Source organism: Manis javanica, chromosome 2, assembly GCF_040802235.1.
Source record: "Manis javanica isolate MJ-LG chromosome 2, MJ_LKY, whole genome shotgun sequence".
In the NCBI taxonomy this organism is placed as follows: Eukaryota; Metazoa; Chordata; class Mammalia; order Pholidota; family Manidae; genus Manis; species Manis javanica.
The window spans coordinates 6,831,155-6,858,519 of NC_133157.1; the positions used below are offsets into that span (position 1 = coordinate 6,831,155).

Sequence of the window (27,365 nt, forward strand, 5' to 3'; positions counted from 1 at the left end):
ATGCATCACCCAAATCAAGCCCAATTACACATCACAGATGAATAAACCAAACGTCTCTCAGACGCCCATCACTTGACCCAACTGAAGCTTTCAGGTTCAGCCAGGGCCATTGCTCTGCCTTGGTCCTAAAGAGCCCATCCATACAGAAAGCACATCTGCGCCTCGAGAAAGTCACCATCTCAGGAGAGTAACCAGCCTATACTAGACCTCCTGGCAATGGCTTGCCTGTATAGGGGATCTTAGTTCACTGCCCAGCCTAGGACTGTTTAGCCACTTGCTGGTATTCTGTGCTCACCAGCTCTTTGTGGCAGGACTTTACTATAAGAAGGCCATATATGTAAGGGGCAAATATTGAAGGTGGTGTGGCTTATTTGTGAATTTGGAATAAACACCCCCCCAGAGCTTTTACTGAAGGAGGCCGTGTCAGTTCCACTTTGTTCTGACCACCTCCCTCACAGTGGACTGGAGAAAGTAGAACTGGCAAGCCATGGACCAACAATTCTGGGTTGTCCTGCAATGGGAACTCCTAAGTGGCATCAACGTATGCAAAGGCACCTTGGTTCAATGGGGTACCTGCTTATACTTCATAACCAGAGGTCATTCCTGACTTAAAACACATGTATCAGTGTTGAGGGCTACACCATTAACGCATAGCAGGCTAGTCTGGCACATAAGGCTCTTCTAAGTGGGGCTTATCATCAAGTTGCCCTGAGCCGAATTTTAAACATAGTTTAAAAAAGGCTATCAGGTTTTGACTGCACATCTTAAGTTTGAGAAAAAAGCCCAAATCAAACTAACAAAGCTCCCCTTTTCAGGAAGATGCCTATTTCCCATCTTGAGGATCATTTACCCACTCCTACAGTCAAGGAAGCCAAATCATACCTAAGAACTCAAAATGACTTTCCAAGTGTGCTGTAAAATGTTTCATTGCCTCACCCGTCACCAAGAGAGTTCAGAAGTAGCAGAATCCATATACCGTCCAAATGAACCCCAGCTGGGCAAACCCACAGGGGAACTAGGTCCTGAGCAGACGGTTGAGTCTGACCAGACAGCTGCACCTTTTATGTACGATGGTGATGGTACTTCACAAAGCTGTAGTTCTTAGGAAAACAAGTTCACATTCAACATCTAGTAGACAGTGAATAATGGAGACTCTCCAGCTTTTTGGCTGTTAAAACTGCATAAACATCAACCTGAAAGGAGCCTCAAACTTCCTAGCAGGACACACACATTCCCTCTTTCTACACTTTTCTTTCTTCTGGGTATTGCAAACTTCAATCCAGCTACATTTAGCCTAGTCTCCCTTGAGTAGTATGAGTACAATGTCACCAACTAATCAAGTTGGCGAAGTCCTCACTATTTTTGTTTTATCACAGAACTGCAGTCCTTCCCCTCAGATCTGTTACAAAGTAAATTTTTAAGTCTTCATAAACACAGCCATATATTTGAAAGGGAATGGTCACTGCTGGGGTTGGAGACCAAGTTCCCAAATAATGATGTCCTTTAAACTGGAATGGCTATTCATCCATCTCCTTTTCTCAACCTTCACAAAGTCCTCAAAGTCTTTACCCTTTGCAACATAATTCCATTCTTGCAGTGGCCAGAAGGGTTCATAGCAAAATATGAAAACAGAAAACAACCTAAACCTGTTTCTGGGACCAAGTGAAACCATGAAACCAGTTGTTAAAAAGCAGTTCATGACAGAGGCTACCAAATTAATCCAGAAACAACTGGCTAGGAATCTTCTGAAGACCAAAAGCCCCAAATACCCACAAGACATTCATCTTTTAGGAGCCCAACAGCTAACAAGTGAAAACAGGCCAAATGTAAAACAAGTGTCAGCCCAACAAGACATCTAGGCACTCCATGGACTATTTAAATAAACTACATTTTAGAGGTAGAATGGGGTGAAATATAAGAGCCTCCCTTAGAGGTTAGGGAATAGTTACATCTTCTAAAAATCAGGGTATCATTAGAGAAACAAGTAATCTCAACTCCAGGGTAGGTCTAGAATATGCCTGAAGGTTTTGAAATTAAAGATACAAGTTACTGTCCTCTATGCCCTGGTTCATGTAGTTACCAAGTTCTTCTCATGAGCTGAATATGGCAAGGACTTGGAAGAGACGTACACTTGCCAGAGAAACTACCTAACGGTCACTATTTGCTCTTTGGTTAATGTCCTTGTACTAAAGTTTTGGGCCATTTATCAGGAACTTCCCAATACACATTTGCCCAAGCGCCAGCCCATGAGCTGCTCTTGCAACTGGGCACAAAGCACACTAGCTACTCTAGCCATTTTCCAGCACACTTAAGGTTGCCACCTGGCTTTCTCCGGCTAGTGCTCCTTCACAAGATTTGCAGGCACAGGGAAACCTAAAGGGTGATCTCAGTGGTTGGCAGAAAATTAACTTTCAAGGCTCCTGTTTTTCCACATTCCTAAAAATATTCAAAATGATTATATGTGACCTAACAGTACTAAGACCTCACCAGCACAGAAAAATCAGGTTTTGGCAAGCTATTACTTGGTGAAATAAACATGAGATTTAATGAGAATTAATTCAAATGACTAGTAGTTTCCCTTATAAGTCCTTTAAATGATGGGAGACTTCAAAATCAAAATACTCCATTCCCTCAGAAACTTACATTCCAAGTTATCAATCTGTGTCCATGACTTTTATACATACCTTTCCATGCAGATGGTACCTACCTATGCTACACTTACTGCTGAACCATCTGCAGAGTAGGTCCCTCCCTTCCCGTCAGTGTGAACACAAATATCACTACAAAAAACTAGCTTACGATCTAAATCCAGAAGCAAGTTAACATTTTTCTACAAAACAAGGAGAATGACCCCAGTCAATAAACATCTTTACGTTCCTTTATTGGAGCAAGATTCCTGACCGGTATACAGATGTTATTTACTAAACAGAGACCTGTGCAGAAATTACATACTATCCATCTAGACAGGTTTCCATTACACTTTGCCTATTAATGGAATAGTTCCATTTATAAAGTTTTATACATCAAAAAGCTTTGAATTTGACCAGGCTGTCCAGTAATTCATCTCTGAAAAAAGTTAAGTGGCATTTAATTGTAGCTACTATATTTTACAGCATTAAAAAGCTTATGCATTAGGTAGCTTCTCAAAATGTTCTTTTATGCACAACGGCATTTAACAGAGCAGAGGCCATCACCTCACTCAGATCCACACAAGATGGTCTCATTTGAGAGCTCTATGCTAAATAGCTGGTACTTAGAGGCGTAAGTACTCCTGAGTTTCTTACCACCAATACGGACTTATTTAGTCTGTCTTCTCAGTCACATTCTATAGTGTCAAGGAAGACATGCCAGCAGTTGTCCCGTTAACTCGACATTAAGCACCAGGTCTGTCTGATGGTGGTGGCAGGCACTATTATTTTATCCAGGTAAATAAAGGCCCATTTTTTAAATGCCAACTTGAGATACAAAATCAAGGGTACAATATACTCAGAACTGAGTGTTGAGCAATCTGGTGACCTTAATGACATGAAAACTTTCAGAAACTGATGGCAAATTGTACCCAAGATGGTTCCCAGCTATGGAGACATTAATACATTGATTCAATCCCTTTACTCAAATCCACATAGCCCTGAGGTCATTCTGCAAAGTGCGTATCAAAAAATACGGAGTTAGGGTGACAAAGTTTGACAATATGTTATACAAGTCAAACTTGGAAGTCATATTAAATACATCTGTTCTGAGAGAAAAGCATCAAATCCTTTGTGTACACATTTAGTTTTATTGTAACAAAGCAACTTGTACACTTTTAATGTTTAAAACTGAGCATCATCTTTCCTTTCCAGTGAAACAAAAAGAAAATTTAAAAATAAACAGGAACAAAATTACAATAGAGAATGTCAATTCCAAATGAGATCCTACAGGTTCTGCTGATTCTCCCATCGAGTGGCAGGGCTCAAGTCATCATTAGGAGAGAATTTTATTTTAAAAGTGTCATCTTAAACTGCAAGGATGTCCGTTAAACATCACAATTAAACATGCCAAAGGAGAAGCCATGTTGTCAAAATGCCCACTTAACCCACCCAAACATCTCAAACCCACCCTTTGCTGACCTTCTATAACCCCCTTTTTTTAAGTGTTTTTTTCTTTTTTTAAACAAGAGAAAGTAGACAGATACATGTTGGTAAATGCTAACTGTCCATATTCACATAGAGACACAGTGTAATCTCTGAGCCCGATATACAGAGAAAGGAGGAAAAAGCTAGAATTCTATGCACTACTACACAGGGGCCTAGCACCCGCCAGCTTCCAGCAGAGCTAAGGGAGCAGAAGGTTTTTCTTTTTTCCCACAGAGCACGGTGGTGTTGATTCCAGAAAGTTTTTGTTGAGACAGGAAGGGATAAAAATGAATCTGGAACAGAAAGGGGTAGAGATTCTTTTCCCACTGTATTCTGCTCAAGGTATTTCCCCCCAAAATAAGTTGCAAACCATGGTATAAAGGAGAGAAAAGAGACCTCAGAAAACAGGGCGACTGAGCACAAGAGGAGGGGAAAAAAAAAGAAGACTGCAACTTGCTCCCAGGGACTGGAGAAAATTAAAAAGGGTTGGACTCCATCAGTGTTCCATCAGTCATCTTCTCCTTCATCCTCCTATGAGAAAAAAAAATGGGCAGTTACTCTTCAGGGTCAATTCCAAGGTCACTCCTCAACATTCATACACACTGTGGCGAACTCCACAGGACACAACATGCTACTGCACCATCTCAGCTTACAAACCTGTACATCAATCTGCGCTAAAACTCAACTCAAAGACCCAGTGATACTGTTTCAGGCAAACCAGTTACCTTTTCAGCACTGACCAAATCACTGGACATCCATCTTTCAGACCAAATAATCCAAACCAAAAACCCATCTATCCCAATCTGACTATAAGAATTTTATCATCTGTCCAAAAAACAGGCACATTTTTGCTATTTAGACTTGTTAGAATTTCAACAGCTGCATGGATACACATCACTTTCATTAAGAAATAACTAGGGAAGAACATGATTGAGTAGTCATAGAAGCTAACCACAAAAGCAGAACTAGTTAAGCCATTGACAGAACACTAAGTGTATCATAATTTCCTTCTATCTTGGACAACACAATAGCTTATCTTTTCTACAAATCGTCCCACAACTAGCTGAGTCAGTTCCATCATACAGTATGTGTAACCAGCAAAAAGTGACATGGTGAATTCTTTCACGGCTATCTTTTTGGACTTAACCAAACTTTCTTTTACCTCTCCTTCCTCCCCCTCATCATCATCTTCATCTTCTTCACCTTCATCCTCATCCCCTTCCTCGTCAATATCTTCCAATCCTTCTTCTTCTTCATCGTCATCATCATCTTCTTCTCCTTCCCCTTCTTCATCATCCATGTCAGGAACCTTGAAAAACCAATAGTTACCTTAAGAACACATTTTCAAACAAAGGAAACAAGTACATCCATGAATAAAAAAAACAGTCTCGACTTACCAAGTAGTACTGCAATGGATTTGGCCAAATATCATCTTTGATGACTTCTCCTAACTCATCTGCACCTGCGTCAGAATGGTCAGTAAACCAGGTAAAGAAGCTCTCTGGTTCCTCGTGCTGTCTCTTCCTACTGGCTTTATTCTGCGTTTGACTTGAACGTTTCGTCAAATCCTAAATGAAAGATGAAAAAACTTTTGATAAAAGGTTTCTACAACACCTAAATCTCCTAATTTAAAGTTAGATTTTAACCCAAAAACAGAACAAAGGACATCAGTATATTGTCTACACATTAAAAGAAATAAGATTCACAGCAGGTAAAGGGCAAAGAAGTTCTAAAATTCTAGGTCAGCAAAGCCTGTTGTCAAATTTGTACAAGTTCTTTCTGAAAGGGCACCATCTAAAATTGGCTTTTTTCACAAAGTTTGTTCTACTTCAACAATGAATATAATCCAATACAATAATCTTAAAAATGTTCACCACTTAAATGCAGACATAGACAGATCTGGGGAAGTAGCAAGCCATTGGAATAAAGAGCTGGGTTACTAATGTAGAAACCAAAAAAATTTAGTCCATTTCTTTAAAACCTGCTCTCAAGTTTATAATGTGAGCTCCAGGCTACTGCATTTGGCTTTAACACAACTGCAGTTTTTTTCTTATTTTAAGGGTTTACATTCAACACATTATCAAGGCCCCAGGCATTGATAAATGTTTCAATGAAACCAAAATACACGAACTTGTATTTCTGCCCAACAATTCCTCAAATACCTTTCCAGATTTCCATTTGATTTCAGTGGACTTTGAAGATGGATCACCACTCTCATTCAGATGAAATTCTTTGGAGAGAACTTTATTTTCGAAGTAAGGGTTTTCATCAAAATACTGTAATAAATGATAGGATAAGAAATCAACACAAACAGCTCTTCTAACCAGAGCTTGTTAATTTCCATGGTGGCAAACAATATGAATTACTGACACTTACAAAATCTATTCTGTAACCTGATTTAATATCTTCAAATTCTGTCACTTCAACTCTTGTCAAATAATGCAGCGCCTCTTCATCCTCCTCCCCAAGCAGTGCAGACACTAGACCAGCAAATCAGAGGTCAAATGATTATTACACAGATAAACCTTAAGAACTCAAGTGAATGTTTTTTTACCATTTTCCAAATCTAGCAAGCATCTCTGGCTTCATAAATCTTTTAACTGAAAACCAAATGGCTCAGAGTGTTAGAGCTACCACTGTCTTTTACCAAGGAAATTACAAGGAATCTCAAGTTAGAATAGTCTCTCTAAACAAAAGCATTACTGGTAAGGTTCCCCTTTCTACCTCTGCACTTAACGAACATACTGGACCAAATCCTCAACCAACGCCTCTCCACTCTAACTGGACACCCCATACTCTTTAATAATGCTCTGCTGTAACATACCTTGTGGATGGTTGACAAAGGTTGTTACCCAAAAATTGGGAATTTTGGCGATCAATTCCGACCTCTTCTGAAAAAACGGTTGGCGGAGTTTATTATATTTCTGTTCTACTTTCAAAATCTCCTCACTGGCTTGTTCATTAAGTCTGAAGCAAATAAAAACACACGTTGATAATCAAGAGTATTTGCCAAATACAAAACTGCTAAACTACAGAATATTTACTCCTTAGCTTTAGATCAGTGCAAAGTACTTATTTACAATAGACAAATCACCTAGATTTTTGTAGCTTGCTTCAAGTCGAACTAAGACATAGATTTTATCTGCTTTACCAACAGGCACTCAGCAAGTGGGCAAACAGCATTTTGTTAACACTGTATATTTACTTCATCTAAGCTATTACCAGGCTAAATTCAGTTGTTTCCCTCAAGCAAATGGAATAAAAACTAAAGAAAGTAACTTTATTACTAGTAACAAAGTTACAAGTCATTAGCTAAACTAGCCCAAGTGTATGTAGTCAGTGTATTTCATACAATTAGTAGCTTTCAAAAGCAAAACCCAATCTTTACAAGGTCAATGTACTTTCATCAAAAACTTTTTGGTGACCGTACAACTAAATATTTCACAGGAAAATATCACTGAATCTTCCAAAATATTTCCAACTAAGTTATAATGATCTCCACTTAGGCAGTGGATACACATTTGACCGCAGTTTCAGTGGTTACCAGATTAAAAAATGCATCTCAGAAAACTCCAAAGCAATAAGAAACTTTACCTGTCTATTTCATTTTGTACTTCATCAATATGTTCAATTGCTTCTTGCTGTTCTTTTTCTGCAAGAAAAAGATGCGTAAGACTCAATACTAATTATATAAAATCAGTTTCCTACTAACACTGTGACCCTAAGTTTTATCAATAAAGCCGTTAAAAAAAAACTGCCTACAAGACATGCTCCCCACGTGTTCACGCATGTACTGCAGCCGACAAATTTTAATTAAAACACTATTCACAAATCATGCTATCACTAGGCTACTCAAAATGTTTGACCTGTAGCACTTTAAACAGTTACAAGAGACCTACCAATAAAGTTTCTATTGTGAAAAACAGAAAGAAATGAACTTTACCCAGGAATTCCTAGTGCTTATTATTTATAACATTATATACCTTCAACGAAATAGTACCAGCTGAAATACGGAAACTAAACGATGACAATAACAAAAATTAGGACACCACCTATCTCAATGGTAGAAATCACTTTTTATACAAAGTTGGAAATACTGCTCAGTATCGATTACAATTAAGACATCAAACACGCCTACGAAGGCAGTGGAGGCCCTCGGAACTACCCCGCCACCAACACTCGACTATACCTTTAGAATATGAACCCTAGGATGCCGATCTGACCTTTCTCACCCCTCCAACCCAATTTCTGGCGGGCCGATCTCAGATACGGCCCCGCACGGTTCTGGAGACACTTACAGGAAGCAGCATGAAGTCATAAAACTATGAGCCAAAGAAAGTAGAGGAGGAAAAGGGGGGTGTGCTACGTAGAAGGTGCCCTTTTGTCCGGCAAAGACTGCAAAACCTACAAAGCTAAGTGGGCGTGAAAGGGCCTGAACGCGCGGTTCGTTTCCGGTAACCATCTCGGGGTTTGCAGCCCCCCTGCCGCGAAAGCCTTTACGGGAAAGGTCGGGAGGTTTTCCGAAAGCTACGGTGAAGACCCTCCGACACCCTGGCCGCCGCGCCAGGTTTCCCGGCGCTCCGCCGCACCCGAATGGCCACCCCACGTGGGGACCGTGCTCGCGGCCGGCCAGAGCATCCTCCCCGGCCGCCCTGGCCCCGAGTGCCGCCGGCCGCGTGCTCCCCCGCGTCCCCACCCCGCCCCAGCTCGAGGCCGAGGGCCGCGCCGGGGCCGACCTCCGGGTGGGGGCGCGGGGGCGCCGCCCGCGGGCCGGGCCCGAAGGGGGAGCCGCGCGAAGGCCCGAGCGCGGGGCCGCGTCCGGCCGCACCATGTGGCGGCGGCGGCGGCTGATGGGAGCGAGGCATCATGGCGGAGCACAATAAAGAGAGGCTTCTCGGGAGGGAGGGAGGGGGAGGAGAGCGAGGGAGGGGGGAGAGGAAGGGGGGGTCTCCTCCGCCCGCGCCGAGCAGGCCGCAGCGCCCCCGCCTCGCAGCGCCGTCCGCCGCGGCGGCGCCACCCCGGCCTCGGCCCCGCGCGCACAAAAAAGGGCGCCGAGGCGCGCGCCGGCCCGTCCGCCCAGCGCCCCCCGCGCGCCCAGGGCCCCGCCGGCGGCCTGCGGGCCAGGCGGGCGGCGAAGATGGCGGCGCGGGCCGGCCCCCGCCTCGCCTGCTCCTCACCTGAGGTCTCGTCGGCCCCGTCGTGGTTGGAGTTGAGCTCCTTTTTACTGACTTTGGCCGCCGGCGCCGACATGGTGCTGCTTCGCGGTCGGGGGGGGGGAGCGGGGAGGGGGAGAGAAGGGAAGGCGAAGGGGGCGGGCGGCGGCTTCCCCTCACGCCACACGCGCGGGCGCTCGCTCGGTCCGGCCGCCTCCTCCCGGCGCTGGCTCGCTCGCTCGCTCTCCCTCCCCCTGGCTCGCGCGCGATGCCCTCGCGGCCTGACGACGAGGGAGGGGCTGGGGCGGCGTGCCGGGCCCCGGCCCGGGCTCCTGCTTACGGAGGGGGGGCGGCGGCGGCGGGCAGGCGGGCGGCTCGGCTCCCTCACTCACGCCCCGCGGTCCAGCTCGCTGCTCGCTCTCCCCGAGCCACCTCCTCCTCCACCTCCTCCTTACGGCGAGGGGCGGGCGGCAGGGCGCAGGCGCGCCAGGCCCCGCTCGCACGCCCCGCCTCCTGCCGGAGAGGCTCGCGCCGCCCCGCCATTGGCTGGGGTGCGGGGACGAGGAGGTGGAGCCGCGGCGAGGAGACACAGGGCCCGGCGAAGAGGCGGGAGGAAGGCACGCTGCGACGTACGGGGCCGGCCCCCGCGCCGCGCTCCCCTCCCCCGCTTTCCCCTTCTCCAGCCCGACCCGGGACATTTGCGCGCTGCGGGCGCGCGGCGGCTGGAGGGGCGGGGCCTCGCCGGGCCGCGCGGAGGCCCCCGGCGGGCGCGTCACGTGGTGGCGGAGAGGCTTCCCTTCTCCGCGGGGTGGTGCGGGCGCGGGAGAGGGGTGTTCGCAGACACCCCCAAAGTGCAGGCCTCGCAGTAGCCTGGCTTCACCTCGCGGCCTGGAAATACACCCACGCCGGGTTCTGCATCCTGAACATTTGAGGGGCATCCCTCTACGTGCGTGAAGCAAGGCGGCACCTCCATCCTTTTTTCCTGGGCTGCCCTTCGGACTCACTGAAGCCTGTTTGCAAAACCCGAAGCTGTCCAGTCCACTCACAGGGCCTCTCCCTGGAATTGAGGCCAAGCCCTGCCCAGCAGGCTGTGTGCACTTGGACAAGTCACTTGCCCTCTCTGAACCTATTTCTGTCACGAAATTATAAAACTCAAAAGAGGCTGACAAATGGGAACGTTGTGTCAGTGGTGACATTTAAGCAGAGCAGCGCTAAAGTGGAAGTCCTCTGAAGGCAGGGAGGTGCAACATTCATCCGTGGGTCCTTCTGGCCCAACGCAGTACATAATGCTTGCAAGAAACGGACAAGAGTACAAGTGCCAGCCCTAGCAACTGTCAGCTCATCTCGTTAAGGCCACACAATTGCCAGATGGGGTAGGTGATGTTAAATTGATTTCACCACGTCTGAGACAGGACCAACAAGGCCTGCTTAAGACGCTAAGCCTTGACTAAGTAGGGCCAAGGCATTTCTGTTTAAATGCTTTCCAGGTTTGGTCTACCCCCCTCGTCCAGGGCCTCAAGACATGGACCACAAAAAGCCTGAAATCTCTCCCCAGACGTTTGTAACCAGAACCCAGAGCTGGATCATTTGCCTTCCAGCACTCCCGTTTTACTATCATCAGCTCTTAGAGCTCAAGCAGTGTCTTTAATGTTAAAGACAGTCCATTGGTGGGTGATCAATAAATGTTAAATAAATGGCATACAGTCTATGGATAGAGAATACAAATGTCTTCTTGGGACCTCCCCACAAAACCCAGAAATTCATCTAATCCTTCCTTCCTCTCCAAACCTTATCTCCACCGAGTCCAGCTCAATCCATACCTCTTCCAATTGGACAGGCTTTTTTAAAGAAAAACTATTAGCACCCGTGATAAGCTAGTCAATGTTTGACAATCAGCTCCATGAGAGAAAAATAAAATAACACCCAAACCTCTGATTTGTAGCACTTGCTGATTTCAGTGGCATATAAATATCAGAATGGCTAGTTTCCTGCTACCTCTGGGATGTCACTGAACAGATTAGGAAAGAAATACCAGGCTCTACTGCACTGCTGAAGCATGTGCCATGGGCCATAGACTGGGACCAGTACATACATTTTCTCATTCAATCCTCACACAATACAAGACAGGAATTAATGTCCTCATATCACAGATATTCTCAACTTTTCTAATGCAAGTGACAGAATCAAGATTCTAAACCAGGCTAGTGGATAACAAAACCCCTCCCCCTGAGGCCAATAAGAGGCACATTTGACATCAGGACCCCAGTACACACCTACAAACAAAACAATACTTACCCTTACTAAGTGTGATGTTACTCTTAATTGTCCATTTTCTTTAAATGCAGGTCGCCACTAAACTGATTTCGTGACCCACTAAGGGAATGAAACACTTCGGAAAGCACTGCACTGAGAGCTGCTGCTTCCACACACACTGCCTGCTTACAGGTTGGCACCAGTGACCCAGAGCGCCTCCTAAGTGCGGGGGTCTACCTGTGTTTCCCACACATCTGTAGGGGCCCAGGGAACCTTCTGATTAGGCAGTGAGCTTCCAGGCTCCCCCTAACCACCACCCCAGCCCTCAGAACCATCCCGCTCCTCTTCCTGACCTTTCCCACAGAACCTGACAAGAGAATCCAAGGAGCCCACTAGGAAGTGGAAGAGAAACAGAAAGCAAAAGGGCAAGAGTTTCAGTAAACAAGGGAGTGGCATGGACATACCAAGAGAGAATCTGCCCGCTGTGAATCAGTCACTGCGGTCTCCTTCACCCCCATCAGGAGCTGTGCATTCTCTCCTCTGCATCTCACCTCACCCTCAGAGTTCCTGCCTCTCCTCTCCTTGCCAGCTTCCCTTGAAGAAGGAACACCCCATAGCTTAAAGACCAGAACAGAGAGATGCCAGTGTTCCCTACAATGTGGCAGGGTCCCAAGACAGACCAGGAAACCTTAGCTAGAATGGCCTTCAACACCCTGCCCTCCCAACCTCTCTGAGCCTCCTTTTTCTGAGCTGTAAAATGGGACTCTCCACAGCTGCTGGTGTGAGGGCTGGTGGAGAGAGAAGCACTTTGCACTGCTCCTGGCAGATCAGTGCCCGTGCATGGGGAGAGCCATTATTTGGATTTAGATGAACCACGTTGGGAGGGAATGTGGTTGCACCTTCTGATCCCTTCTGGTCCTCTTAATTCTCCCTGGAAGCTAAAGAGGAGGCAACCGGAAGGGCTCATCCACATTCAGTTGCTCACAGTGGGAAGAAATTTCATTAGGAGTCAAGCTCCGCTTAAGCATTTCACTTCTATTTAAGCCTCCTAGCAAATCAAACAGATAGGTACCGTTAAGCCCATTTTACAGAAGACGAAAGAAACACAGGTTATGTCACTTGCCCAACAAGGTCACACAGCCAGAGGAAGCCAGGTGTCAAACCCTGTACTACACTGGGGCATCAGCAAGCTGGAGGTCTTTGCATCTCATCTGACAGGGTAGACTGAGACCCATTAAAGCCAAACTTGCCACATTCTCCTGCAGATGCACAGGAGCACCTCCATGAGGGCTCCTCATCCAGTGCTCCATCTGCAGGTGTGACTGGACTTCAGCTAAGTCAGCAGGTTAGGAAGAGTCATGGGCTCTGAGCCCCCTCCCCATCTGCACTGAGCCGCCTGCTGTCACTGTCCTGGGCAAGCCTACCTGTCCAAACCCAACCCCAGCAAAGGCCCACCAAATCCCCACTCTATCGGGTCGGAGGGTGCTAATCACCCGAACAGTCTACTTCGTGCCGGCTCCCAGGAGTATGCCTACAAAAAGCAACCCTCTCCTCCAAGTTAACAGTTGGGGGTGGGGTGGGGGCCATGAAACCGACAATTAGAATGTAATGATTGATACGAGGGTCGGGCTGGGGTGACTGGGTGTTGCTAGGGCAGAAGGGGGCTCCTAACACCCAGCAGCAGTGGTTCAAAGGAGGCTGCTTGCAAGAAGTGACTTCTCAGAAGTGCAGAATGAGATAAGCACAGGCGGAGAGAGCGATCCGGGCAGAGGCCAAGTGAGCATTCAGGGCGCCCAGGTTAGAGAGATCCGAGGGGCTGCACGGAGCGAGAAGCTGGAGGCTTCACAGGGCCCGGAAGTCTTAGCCTTACAGTTTGAGGGCAACGGGGAGGGAAGGAAACCCGGAGTCTTGTGATTGGCTTTACTCAGGCTGGATGGGAGGAAGAGGAAACTGGGAGCAAGATGAGGAAGCTGCAGCGGTGGGCAGGCGGGGCAGCAGCCAGAGAGGGAGGTGGACGGATCTGAGAGGTGCTGAAGTAGAGGGGTGGAGAGGGGAAAGGCGGGCTGGCGCTGCCACCTACCAAGACAGGGAACCAGGAAGGTTGGGTTTGGGGCTGGGAGACACGCAACAGCATAGGTGCTGGTGGGGGCAGGGATGAGTTCCACGTGCTCCCAGTCTCCCAGACTTGCCCCGTCTGCTGCTTTGCTCACAGAAACCTAATCCATTCAACCGTGTTAAAACCCTTCATGGGAGTTTGGGGTCACATCTCAAAAGGCATTGGGGAAAAAAAATCACTTTAAGTCAATCCTTGCAAATCCCCTAAATCTCCAATAAATGTAGGGTAGGGACATACCTCCATTCGGCAAGTCCAGAGAAGTCGATGTCTCCTCCGGCCTGGGGATGGGAGGCGGTCTTGGTTTCTTCGTTTGAGCCAAAGAAATCTGGCGTTTGGGGGCCATGCTATGAGCAAAGTCCAAGAATCATGGGCAGAAGCGGCACCTGGAAGCAGCTCTAACGGAGCCCGCCCCAGGTGGCGGAGGTTTAAATCCGCCCTGCTCGGAGGGGATATTTACATGACAGTGGGTCACGCACCAAGACCCCTCCCCCAGCCTCAGCCCCGCTCCTCCCCAGTTGAGGTCAGCGTCCTTTAGTTGCTGTCTGCATTTCTCTGCGAGGGCCTTCTCTCGGCTTTGGGTGGGCAGGGGGCCTGGTTTCCTAGTGGGCAGTAGGTCTCTGCTCTCCAGGCCTCTTCTAGTTTTGGCTTGAAACACCAGCAGCCTCTCCCAAATCCTCTAGGTCATCAGTCCTACTCCTGTAGAGAGAGGGCTTGTCCTCTTCTTTTTTTTCCCTTTGGCCTCTGGATGATTGAAACATGCCATTACCTCACTTCAGCCTGGAACATTCTTCAGTCCTCCCCACCCCCATCCCCATTCTGGCTAACTCCTACCCAAACTCAGGTCTCAGTTTGGAGAGAGAAAAGCATGTTGAAATAAGAGATTCCCAATCAAGAACTACAGAGGCTGAGGGACAAGCAGGCACCCTTGAGAAGACTTGGAACAGCCATCTACTCTGCTCATTTCAAAAAAGGTTAGAAGGTTAAGAATTCAAGGAATCTAGAAAGCATATTGTCTGGGGGTGGGGGGTACGTTACAAACCCCAATGCTTTTGGGGGCCTGTCAGGTGGTAACTATGAGTAAGGCAAGCTACTGGAATTCACAACAGCTGGGGGGAAAGTAGGTTGGTACAACCACTCTGGAAAACTGCGCCAGCTCTACTAACCCTGAACTTGTGCTGAGTTCCTCTGTCACTCAACCATTGTACTCTGGGCTGTGTCCCAGCAGAAATGCATACCTGTATGCATTGATAGCCGTGATCGATGTGTACAAGAATGTTAATGGCAGAGAGATTCATTAAAATCAAAATTGGAAAACAGTACAAATGTGTATCAGAGTTGAATGAATACAATGAGATCTTCATGCCCTGGAATATGATAAAGCAGTGAAAACCCATGAAGGACAACTACATGCCACGATGCCTGATGTTGAGTGAAAGACACAAGACACAACAGAGACCCAGATGAGCTATGTGATTCATTAGCATAAAACACAAGAACAGGTAAAACTGATGTATGCTGTTAGAAGTCCAGAGTGCGGTTACCCTTGCCTTTTGGGGAGGGCATCACTGGAAAAGGACCTCGAGGGTAAGTAAGGGCCTCAGGAGTCCTGGTGAAGCCAGTTGCTGGGTCTGGGGCTTGCTGCACCAGTGTGTTTGGTTTGTGAAACCCATGTTGCCAGATCTTCGATTTTTCCAAAGAGAAGCCAGAGGTACACATGTTTTATGTGAACTCTCTAGAGTTTAAAAACTTAGCAACTAATTAAACATTTTAAAGCACAATTTGTGGACCCAATAAAAACATGTCATCAGGCCATTTTCAGCCCATGGGCCCTGAGCTTGCAACCTCTGAGATAGTGCAATGATTTTCTGGGGGTTTTCTATTTGTTTTCCCCATTCATTACCCTCAACAAAGTACATCTTATGCATAAGTCAATGATGTCAATACCAATGAAAAGGTGAGCTCTTTCTGGTGGAAGTCACCAGTGGCAGTTTTACAGATGGACAGCTGAGACCTAAGATTGTACAGAGAATAACTGAGTTGTAGCTGCAAGCAGGGCTCCAGGGTCCCTCAATCACAGGGATGAACTTTCTATACAACCTAAGCCTGGTGTTTACATCTATAAAAGGGATGACAATAGTACTGCCTATTTGTTTTAGTATTTTCAATTTGAGGACAAGGGGTCATCTTTTCCCTGCTTTTACTGCAGAGATTGTCTAAAAACAGAACAGTACAGGAAACAAAAAATGAAAACTCACTTTTGATGAAACTTGCCGGACAGCAAAAGCAATGGAGAAGGAACAGGATGTGTGCAGGAAGAGAAGACAGACACCCTGGCTACACTGGGAGTATCAAGAAAGGGCACTTGAGGAAGCTGAAGGGCAGACCCCGATCCCTGGCCTTGTGGCAGCCAGAATGGTGCATACTGACAGGATCCTGCACTAGGTCAGTGCCTGAAAACAAAGAAGGGGCCAAGTGAGAAGTCCAGGGGAGAGTCACAAAACCAGTACGAATTAGGAAGTACCCTGAGATTCCACACCCCCCTTCATTTTTTGGTTTTTAATTGAAAAATAGCTGACATAACACATTACATTGGTTTCAGGTGTACAATGTAGTGATTTGACAATTATATACATTACTTAATGCTCACCACTGTAAGCATGGTTACCATAAGATTCCTTTTTTTTTTTTTTTAACCCACTAACCTGAGATTCAGAAGTTTAGAAACACCCTCCCTAGGAGAGGGGTGTGAGGATGGGGCCTCTCCTTACTAGTGGCAGCTTAAATGAATACAGCACCTTTGGGGGGCAATTTAGCCAGCAGAGTACTATCAAAAGTGCAAAAGTATATACCCTTGCTCTAGAAATTCTCCTAGGAATTTATCCTACAGATGCATTGCCAGTGGCTATTAGATGGCACCTACACAAGGCAATTCACTGCAACATTGTAAAAGCAAAAGATTGGAAACAACCTATCGGTCTTCTGCACACCAAGGGGTGTATCTATACCACGGAATACTCTGCAAGCATCAAAACAAATAGGGAGCCCTCCTACCATGCAGAAGTAAAATAAGCAAAGTCCTAAGCCAAGTAGTTTGCTATCTTACCGTTTGGGTAAAGGAGAGATAGAAAGAAATACATGTTCCCAAATTTGCCTATATCCCTGTAACACTGCTCTGGAAGGACTCCCCTAAAAATGGTAATGCAGCCATCGCTGGGGAGGGTCTGGGTGGTGAGAACTGAAAGGACAGAGATTAAAGAGAGGTGTTGCACTCTAGCCATTATTATACTGCTATACATTTGAATTTTGAGCCTTATGAAAATATTACATTTAAAAAAATTACTTGAGCTCCAATACTTAGAATCAGTTAGGTCACCTAAGTATAGCACCCACTTGGTACATATTAGCTTAAATGCAAACATGCAAGACCCCACCTTTCCTTTCCCCGACAGCTTCCAGAATGGTAACTTTCTGGATTCCCAGAGGTGTTACTAGGCAACTGTGCAACTCTGCTTCATTTCAGAACAGGCTGCAGGCAAGAGGGGGACAAAGCAAAAAGCCTTCCTGTACCCCACCCAAAAGCTGACAGACTCATGACGTTCTAACCCTGAGGCCAGCCTCCTGGAAACCAGAAGTTCCCACAGCATGCAAACACCATATCGTTATCTGTGTGCACAGCAGGCTAGCTATAAGTAAGCTACCATTTACTGAGCATGAACTGTATGAGAGGCGTTCATTCATTAAGCACTGTCCTTTGACCGCTCCCATCAACCGTTCCAGGACAGTATCATGTCCTTATTTTACAGATGGGAGAATCAAACCACATGAAGAATCAGCACGCAAAGAATCTTGCTCCAAAATCAAAGCGACTGGAGCAAAGTCAGGATTCAAACCTGTGTCTTTCTGACTTCAGTGTACCATTTTCTTTTAATTATTATTTTTTTTATTGAAGTATAGTTGACAAACAATATTATTTAGTTTCAGGTGTACATCGTAATTCTTCCACAATTATATGCATTATTAAATGCTCACCACAATAAGCATAGTTATTATACTTATTGTAATGTTATTACAGTATTATTGACTATATTCCCTATGCTGTACTTTTCATCCCTGTCATTTATTTTATACCCAAAGATATATATATATATATGGTCCATCCATGTTGTCACAAATGGCAGGATTTCTTTCTTTTTATGGCTGAATAATACTCCATTGTCTATATATACCACTTTGTCTTTATCAATTCATCTATTGATGGATATTTTGGTTGCTTCCATATATTGACTATCGTAAATAATGCAGCAATAAACATAGTGGTGCATATATCTTCTTGAATCAAAGATATTGTTTTCTTCAAGTAAATTCCTAGGCGTGGAGTTACTGGGTCATATGATATTTCTATTTTTAATTTGTCTGGGATTCTCCATACTGCTTTCCATAGTAGCTATACCAATTTATATTCCCACCAGCAGTGTAGGAGGGTTCCCTTTTCTTCACATCCTCACCAACACCTGTTATTCCTTGTCTTTGGGACAGTGGCCATTCTAACTGGTGTGAGGTGATTATCTCATTATGGTTTTGATTTGCATTTCCCTGATAAATAGTGATATGGAGCATTTGTTTTATAATTGGAAGTTTGTACTGTTTTATCCCCTTCATCTATTTCACTTATACCCTCTGCCGTATTTCCCTCATGGCCACCACTAGTTTGTTCTCTGTATTTATGATCCTATTTCTGTTTTGTTTTATTTTTTTAGATTCCACATGTAAGTGATATTATATGGTGCTTGTCTTTCTTTGACTGTTTCACTGAGCATAATGCCCTCTAGGTGCATCCACATTATTGCAAATGGAAAGATTACATTATTTTTTATGACTGAGTAATATTCCATTGTGTGTAGATACCACATCTTTATGCATTCAACTATAGATGGACACTTAGGTTGTGTCCATATCTTGGCTATTATAAATAACGCTGCAGTAAACATAGGGGTGCGTATATCTTTTCAAATTAGTGTTTTTGTTTTCTTTAGGTAAATTCCCAGAAGTGGAATCACTGGGTCTTACAGTGTTTCTATTTTTAATTTTGTCAGGAACCCTCCATACTGCTTTCCAAATTGCTGCACAAATTTACATTTCCACCAACAGTGCACAAGGGTTCCCTTTTCCCCCATTTCCTCACTACTATATGTTATTTCTTGTCTTTTTGGTATTTGACATTGTGACTTCTGCATCACTTTTGACATTGATGTAATACAATGGGCTGCTACCCAAAGTCTGATTGGCAGGAGAGCCTAGAACGCACCAAGGCTTATCTCTGAGACTCTTAGAACCCTAGGAGATCATCTCTGGTCATCTCTTGGTAGGTTTCCCTTCACACTTCGTGCAGGAGGCATTATAGCAACTACTAATATAGCCTAACTACATAATATAACATGTATGCCATATAACATGTATTTCTGTGTACTTAAAACATGGGGATTATAGTATAATCTAGTGTTTGTCTAATTCTTCCCATTAATTTTTCTCTAACATCTTTTCATGCTGTTCTATATTCTTCTGTGATAATATTTTTCATGGCTGCATAGTTTTCTGTGAGGTAAATGTGCTATAATTTATTTTAACTAAACCTCAGCAATGGAAACTTAAGGTATTTTTATTTTTGTCATTATAAGCAATGTGATGAACATCCTAGCAACTAAACCTTGGCACACATACATGTATATTTCCCTAGAATACATTCCTAGAACTATAATTATTGAGGAAAAAATATGAAATAAGGGCTTTTTATGTGTTATCCAGTTGCTCTCCTGGAGTGGTTGTGTATATTTCATTGAACTTAGCCTCATTTTCTGAAGTTCGTATTTGGTGGGTGGAAAATTATATCTCAGCATTGGTATTACTGAGACAGACGGTTTTTTAATGCTTCTGGACTGATGGTATTTATTCTTTTGTAAATTGCCCATTCATGTCAATTCACCCAATTTCCTTTTGGATGCTTCTCCCTTCTTCGTTCATTCATAAGCATGTTATGTATTAATCCTGTAAGCCTTCTTTCTTATATATTGTAAGGTATTTTCCTTAGGTTGTTATTTGCTTCTCATCACATTTTTAATATTTTTGGAGACTCACCAAAGTATTTTAGTATTTTATGTAACTAAAGCTCTTGATCTTTTCTTTTTTTAATGGTTTCTGAATTTGGAGACAGAGAGAACTCCTCTAACTCAAGATAAGATATACAGTCGCCTGTGTTTTCTGCTTGTATTGGTATATCTTCCTTTTTAACACTACAAGTTATAACCTCTATGAACCCATTCTGGAGTATGACGCAAAGCAGAGAGATACTTAGACTTTTTCCCAAATGATTGGTCCGTTGATTCAACACATTTTTCTTTTTAATTCAGTGTATATTGATTAAGTCTTTTTATGAGAAAACTCCAGTTAAAAGTGATGGCAAATGTAAGGATGGATGGAACATTAATCATGTCTCATTGAATAACTTTGAGGTTCATAAGGTTTAATTTTACCTGAGTAACTGTTTATATATCACATTTTCTCAATAGAATTGGTGCTGCAATTCATAATGTTGATGAAAGAAATACAGAATTGACATATTTAGAAAATATTTGCTTACATAGAACCAAATTAATTCATTCAATCAGTCAATAGTTCCTGTCTAATACATGCCAGGCAGCAATGATTATGATAAGTTCTTTGAACAATATACAGATAATTAGGAAAGCTTTCTAGTGAATTGGTATTTGGGCATACTTCAAGGAAGTAGGAAGCAGCCCTTGTGACCATCAGGGGAAGAACATTCTAGATAGAGAAAGAAGAAGGGCTAAGCCCTAAGGCAGGAGCACATTCCAGGAGAAGCAAGGAGGTCAAGTCTGTGAAAAGGCTTCAGTGATGGGAGATGAACTCAGAGAGTGTTAGGGCTCTGGTCTTACAGGACCTGTGGGCTGTGGTAGGGTCTCTAGATTTTTCTATGTTGGGCATACAATATGCAAAGCTGATGAAGACATGCCTGTGTCCTGAATGAGATCATAGTTCATGTCAAAACCTGTAATAGAGATGAACAGAATTCTATAGGACTAGAGAAAATGGAACAAATAAATATACTGGCAGGTGAAGGTGAAGTTTAAACTCTGTCAGTAAGAATGAATGGATGTTATGGGATTTCTTTGGGGGGTGATGAAAATATTTTAAGATTGGTTGTGTTGATGGTTGCACAATACTATGAAGATACTAAGAAACATTCAATTGTACACTTTAAATAGCTGAATTGTATAGTGTATGAAGTATACTCAATAAAGTTGTTAGAGTTGAAAAAAAAAAAAGAATTGAGGTGGAGTTCCAAGTAGAATGGATATACATTTTGGAGAGAGGTAACTTTTGGATCGGGGGGAGTATTTGCAAGGAATTTTCTCTTCAGAAGATGAGACTTCCCTTGTTCTAAGATTGAAAATCGCAAGCAATGGACAGCTCAGCCTTTTATGGAATGGACATCGTGTATTGCCAGGTGCTGAGCTGGGCCTTAGGGCTGCAGACACGAAAACGATACAGCCCATCATGTAAATTTCATCGGCTAGCGTGCTCGCAGGGATTCGAGGGAAGCACCGTTTATTTAACAGTTTATTCCATTTTACTCTGAAATGTCAGCAGTGACATGCATTAAAAAATATACTTAAGTCTTTCTGGATTTGCTCTTTAGTTGAATTAATACCTATGATTACTCCAGTATCAATTCCACATTCTTTATATCATTTTATTTGGACTGTTTCTCTCTCTACTTGAACAGCTTCACTTAGGTATAATTTACATGCCACGTATTTCACTCACTTTAAGTGTATCATTCAGTGGTTGTTAGTAAATGTTCCAAACTGTACAACCATCACCACAATCTGATTTGAGAACATTTCCACTACCCCGAAAAGAAGCCTCACGCCTAATCCCACCCCCAACCCAGGCAACCACTAATCTACTTTTGCCTCTATAAGTTTGCTTTTTTCTGGACATTTCATATAGATGGAATCATACAACATATCATTTTTTTTTGTATACAAAGGCTCTCCATTTATTTTATTTATTTTTTTATTGAAGTATAGTTAATAGACAAATATGTCATCTTTTATGTTTGGCTTTACTTTATGTATTCACGGGTGGGGCTTGGCTTCTTTCATTATTCTTCAGTTTTAGGAAATTTATTGGGCATTTTCACAGGCCTATTCATCCAAATGAAGTGGAACAGAAGTCATGTTCACAACTCATTTTATAGATTGAAAGAGATCACCCCGCTAAGTCCCAATGTAATAATTTTTCTCTAAACAACTCTTGATTCTAAAAATCAAATCCATCTTTGACAGACAGAGGGTATTTTTATCTTTAAGGGCTGTCAGATTAAAAAGATAGTTCCAGAAGAAGTTATCACACTGAGTGAAACTGTGACCCCCCAAATAAATACATGATAACCTTACAAGGAAACTTACTGAAGAGCCCTTGGTGTGTAAGTTCTGGTTTTCTTCCTAAAAAAAAAACAAAACAGCAAATCTATATACTCAGTGTGTGGCAAATCATTCTTCTTCGTCTCCAAACCTCGGTTGTTATTTGTAATCTGTATAATGGGAACTACACCACCTGTCTCAGAATCATGCCCATCTGCTCGCTTTACCCCTATAATCCATCTGCAGGGTCACACCGGCCTGAAATCACAGGGAGCATGTGCAGAAGCAGCACTTTAATTATGGCTGCAGTTTATTAAGCTCTGTCAGGAGCCAGATGCACTTAATCTTCACAATGACCGGGTGCAGTGCATATTGTTAGCCCACTTTATTTTTTCACTTAAAAAAAAATAGACTTTATTTCTTGGAACACTTTTAGGTTGATAGCAAAACTGAGCGGAAAATACAGATTTCCCATATTCCCCTGTCCCCACACATACGAAGCCTCCTGCACTGTCAACATCCCCCACCAGAGTGGTACATTGTTACAATTGGTGAACCTACATTGACACTTCATAATGACCCTAAGTCCATAGTTTATATTTGGGTTCATTCTTGGTGTTGTATGGCCTATGGATTTGGAAAATGTATAATGACATGTGTCTGCCATGAAAATATCATGCAGAGTAGTTTCACGGCCCTAAAAGCCATGCTCTGTCTTTTCTTTTTTTTAATTGATATACAATCTTACATTAGTTTCAAGTATACAATACAGTGGTTCAGCAGTTACCCAGTGTTATTAAATCCGCCCCCTCCCTAGTACAGCTACTATCTGTCAACATGGGAAGATGTTACAGAATCATTGTGTAGTTAGCCCACTTTATATGTGTTCACTCAAGGGGGGCAAACACTTATTGGTGACTTACCAGGGGTGAGCATGGGCCTGACACAGGTAAACTCGAGGCCAAGAACACAATGGTCCCAGCGCATGGCAGCATGGAAAGACACACACGACAAAGCAGGAAACAAAGAATGAGGAATACCAAGGGGAAAAGCCACCAAGAAGGCAGCCAACTGGGGCTGAAATGGAAAATAACAAGGGAGACCTCTTTCACTTGGTTCTTCAGGGAAAGTGGATCTAAGAAGAAAAGCGTCAGTCTCAGACTTAAAAAGTAAAGGGCCCAGCGCCTCACAGAGCTGGGAGACAAGTGTTTCAGGAAGAGGAAACTGAGGCACAGAGAGGGACAGGAAGGGTGGGAGGTCACACAGCGCTTGCACAAAAGATACAAGATTTGAAACCTAATGCCAGATGCCAAACTCCCCTCCATGACATTCTAACAGGCAGTCAGTAACAGACCCGGTGTGGGGGACTCACACACAGCAGGTCCAAAGGAGAATCACTCTTGCTTGATCCTCCATGAATGGATGCGGCTCAAGGCTGGGGCTCAACCTGTAGCCGTGCTTGTGAGGGTGGGGAGGAGGATTTCTCACGGGGGGGGGGGCCGCAGTTGGGAAAGGGGGGCGGAGTTTTACCCCACTGTCATTGTCCTTCCCTTCCTTCCTGTTCTCCAACTCCAGCTCTGACCCAACAGTTTTAATGAATTTATTAAAGCTCCTTTGTCCTCAGTCCACCTTTGGGCTGGGGCCTTTCTGGGTGAAGGTGGGTAGGAGCCTGGGCTGGTGGAGGCAAATGTCAAGGGGCAGAGAGAAGGCCGGGCAGGCAGGGAATCTTGAATCTTGAGGCCTGGAGGGATTGATTTGCCTCTCAAATGTCACCTCCTCTGAGAAGACTTCCTTGTCTGTCCTGGATAAAATAGTTCTTCCAGGATGTACCCTGTCCTTTTCTGCTGTTCCCCTGCTTGATTTTTCTTCCAGTCCTTGGCTCACAGTGGACATTCAATTAATGTTTGATGAATAAAACAGTAATTTGTGTTCTTCCATGTGAGAGGCATGGGGCTGGGCCTTTTATCACCAGTTCCTTACCACCCCCATCATCTCCCCAGTGGTGACCACCTCCTCACTTTAATGGCCCTGTGTTTCCTCCAAGCACTTATCACCCTGTAATTACTTAGGTGCACAGTGTCAATACTCGGAATGTAAATTTCAAGAAAGTAGGACTGCTTAGCGGTGCTTCGTGCTCCCCAGCACGGTGTCTGACACATAGGAGGTGCAAGATAATCATTTGCTGAGTGGTAGTAAGTGAATGAATGAATGGCTGGTAAGGGCATCCGAGAGCTGACCGAACTGTGGAGCCTGCCCATGGAACTTTGATGTCATGCCTACTGCCCAGAACTCCATGGGATCTGTCTCTCCCAAGAGGCTCTTACTTCCTTGACACCACCTTCACTCTAAATAATCCAGGAATTCCTCTAGAGTAAGTGGGTCTTAAATTTAAGAGCATAAAGGAATGACTGGAAAAATCCCAGAGCCCACCTTCCAGATTCTGAAATGAATGAGTAGGGCTGTCCTGAGCTAAGAGAATCTAGTTGTTGCCAGTACCTTCCCCATTCTGCAGCCTGGCATTTTCTTAAAAACACTTCAGTCCAATTAAGTCACTCCCTTGCTGGAAACCCATCAAACCTGGAGTCCAAATTCCTTTAGTAGCTATATGATCTGGCTGCTGACCACCTGCTGCATCAAAGCATCAGGTTCTCTCTCTCACTTTGGGGACTTTGCAGACCTATTCCTTCTACCGGGAAGACTCTCTCCTCTTTCGACTCTTATTTCTGCTTTCAAGTTGTCCTCGCCTGGCCTTCTTTTTTTTTTTTTGACCTCAGCCTAGAAGCCCTCTGCCCCTGGAGCCCTTTCCTGGTCCCCAACAGCATGAGGGCCCTCTGCTGGCCACACATCCTTGCTCATCACTCAGAGCTGACTCCTAGGGGATTGTAATTGTCCCACACGTGCAACTCTAAGCTTGTTGAGGTCAGAAACCATCACTGTCCTCAGAAGGCCTGGCGCATGATTGGTGGCAGCTTGGGAGAAGACAGCACTTGTTTAGATAGCCAGTCGTGTGTGTGTGTGTGTGTGTGTGCGCGTGCGTGTGTGTGTGTGTGTGTGTGTGCGTGCGCGCACACTTACAGCCCACCCTATGCCCAGTTATTCAAGAGTGATCTTTCCCATTTTTTAAGGCCCAGTCTCCCTTTGTGTGGCCTCCCTGAGCTCTTATGGCTTTGTGGTAATAGTAATGATAAATAATTAAGAATTATTGATACTGATAATCTACTAGACTGTGCTTTGTGTGCTTGGTCTCCAAATGTTAATTCTTCCCATCTTATTTCAACCCAGTGAGATAGGCCTTAGTATCCCAGTTTTACAAATGAGAAAACTGAGACACAGAGTGATTTAAAGAAAAGATCACTGGCCTCAAAAAACTAAAAATAGAAATACCATTTGACCCAGGAATTCCACTCCTTGGAATTTACCCAAAGAATACAATTTTTCAGATTCAAAAAGACATATGCACCCTTATGTTTATCACAGCACTTTTTACAATAGTCAAGATATGGAAGCAACCTAAGTGTCCATCAGTAGCTGACTGGTACATATACACAATGGAATACTATTCAGCCATAAGAAAGAAACAAATCCTACCATTTGCAACAACATGGATGGAGCTGGAGGACATTATGCTCAGTGAAATAAGCCAGGCGGAGAAAGACAAGTACCAAATGATTTCCCTCATTTGTGGAGTATAACAATGAAGCAAAACTGAAGGAACAAAATAGCAGCAGACTCAGAGACTCCAAGAAGGGACTAGCGGTTACCAAAGGGGAGGAGGGTGGGGAGGGAGGGAGAAGGGGATTGAGGGGTATTATGTTTAGTACACATGGTGTGGGGGATCACAGGGAAAACAGTGTAGCACAGAGAAGGCAAACAGTGAATCTGTGGCATCTTACTACACTGATGGACAGTGACTGCATTGGGGTATTGGGGGGACTTGATAATATGGGTAAATGTAGTAACCACATTGTTTTTTCATGTGAAACCTTCATAAGAGTGTATATCAATAATACCTTAATAAAAAATTAAAAAAAAGAGAAAGGATCATTGGCTTTTGAATCAGCAGGTCTGAGTTTTAATCCAACACCCACTTCACCAGCTATGCATGACCTTAGGCAAGTCATAAAGTTCTCTAAATACTGTTCTTTCCTACTGTGAAATGTGGGTCATAATAATAATCTGCCCTATGAGGATGTTGTGAGAATTCATGCAAAGTGCTTAGCACATGGTGAGAACTCCGTACATTGAAAGAAGTTATTAAAGTTGTTTCATCCTTGGTGCATGGTATAGACATTAAAAAAACTGAGTTGTTTATTAAACAGAACTCAATTTCCTAAAATAATTGTCACCAGGGTTTTAAAACAGGGATGCCTACATTTTTCACTCTTTTAAAAAAATTGGAATGTAATTGATACACAATATTGGATTCAGATGTACTCCTTTTTGACTCTTTGCCAGAGCTTCCTTGAATGCATTTGAACCCTTTTTTTTTTTTTGGTTGATACACAATCTTATGTTGGTTTCAAATATACAACACAGTGGTTCAACAGTCACCTATTATTAAATTTTCACCCTCTCTAGTGTGGTTACTATCAAAGCAGTAAGATTTACAGACTCATTTGACTATATTCCCCATGCTGGACTACCGTCCCTGTGACCAATTTATATTGTGATTGCAAATTATTGTGCCCTTTATCCCTTTCACCCTCCCCACTCACCTGCGTCAACCCCTCCCCCTTGGTAAGAACTAGTCCCTTCTAAGTGTCTAAGAGTCTACTGCTATTTTGTTGAACCTTCTCTTGAACACCTATTTCCTGAACTTTTTGTGCAGCAAAAAGTAGAGGTAGGAAGCAAAAGCCTTCCTGGAAATGGCCTGATAGGCAGCCTGAGGCCAGTCAAGATTTAAAAGGGGCTCTGCCCTCCTGTAAAGCTGGAAACTTGTGGTTAGATGTTCATCAGCTAGCCTTTGCTTGTGCCAGGCATAGTGCTGGGCTCTGGGGACAGCTGTGGTCCCTACGTTGGTGGAGCTGACCCGCTGGGGCAGTAAAAGGCGTTACTACCTTGTTACTTAGTTACAGTCCTGGGGAGTGCTTCAGAGAGAAACTCGGAGAGCCAAAAACAGGGGCTTAGGACTGGTCCCCTTAGTAACACTTCCCTCCCAGGAGGCCAGAAGGTCAGGAGAGGGGGGAGGAGGGTCCCGGAGGCAGGGTGGGGGAGTGTGAATTGCTGTCAGGGTAATGGGGATGGGCCAGAGCTCCTGCAGCTTCAGGGGGCAGGAATGAGGCTG

The 27,365-nt window shown here is 44.3% G+C and overlaps 1 protein-coding gene and 1 long non-coding RNA gene across 4 annotated transcripts; one reads left to right on the forward strand and one right to left on the reverse strand.

The window, feature by feature from the left end:
• Nucleotides 1-2,860: 2,860 nt before the first annotated feature.
• Nucleotides 2,861-13,995, reverse strand: SET (SET nuclear proto-oncogene). 3 transcript variants are annotated; one of them, XM_017671026.3, is made up of 8 exons: nucleotides 13,875-13,995; nucleotides 7,710-7,767; nucleotides 6,940-7,082; nucleotides 6,492-6,595; nucleotides 6,278-6,391; nucleotides 5,513-5,683; nucleotides 5,278-5,424; nucleotides 2,861-4,646 (listed from the first exon to the last, which is right to left on the reverse strand). In XM_017671026.3, exons 1-8 carry the CDS (start codon nucleotides 13,978-13,980, stop codon nucleotides 4,623-4,625), a joined length of 867 nt encoding a protein of 288 aa, XP_017526515.1. In that variant the 5' UTR covers nucleotides 13,981-13,995; the 3' UTR covers nucleotides 2,861-4,622. The 3 variants fall into 3 exon arrangements, with proteins under 3 accessions (XP_017526515.1, XP_036863918.2, XP_036863920.1); XM_037008023.2 differs by lacking the exon at nucleotides 13,875-13,995 and adding an exon at nucleotides 9,609-9,981; XM_037008025.2 differs by lacking the exon at nucleotides 13,875-13,995 and adding an exon at nucleotides 9,293-9,724.
• On the forward strand, nucleotides 10,121-10,976 carry LOC140846599 (uncharacterized). The gene is made up of 2 exons (XR_012125843.1): nucleotides 10,121-10,641; nucleotides 10,756-10,976. It is a non-coding gene; the product is annotated as an uncharacterized lncRNA (long non-coding RNA).
• Nucleotides 13,996-27,365: the final 13,370 nt, after the last annotated feature.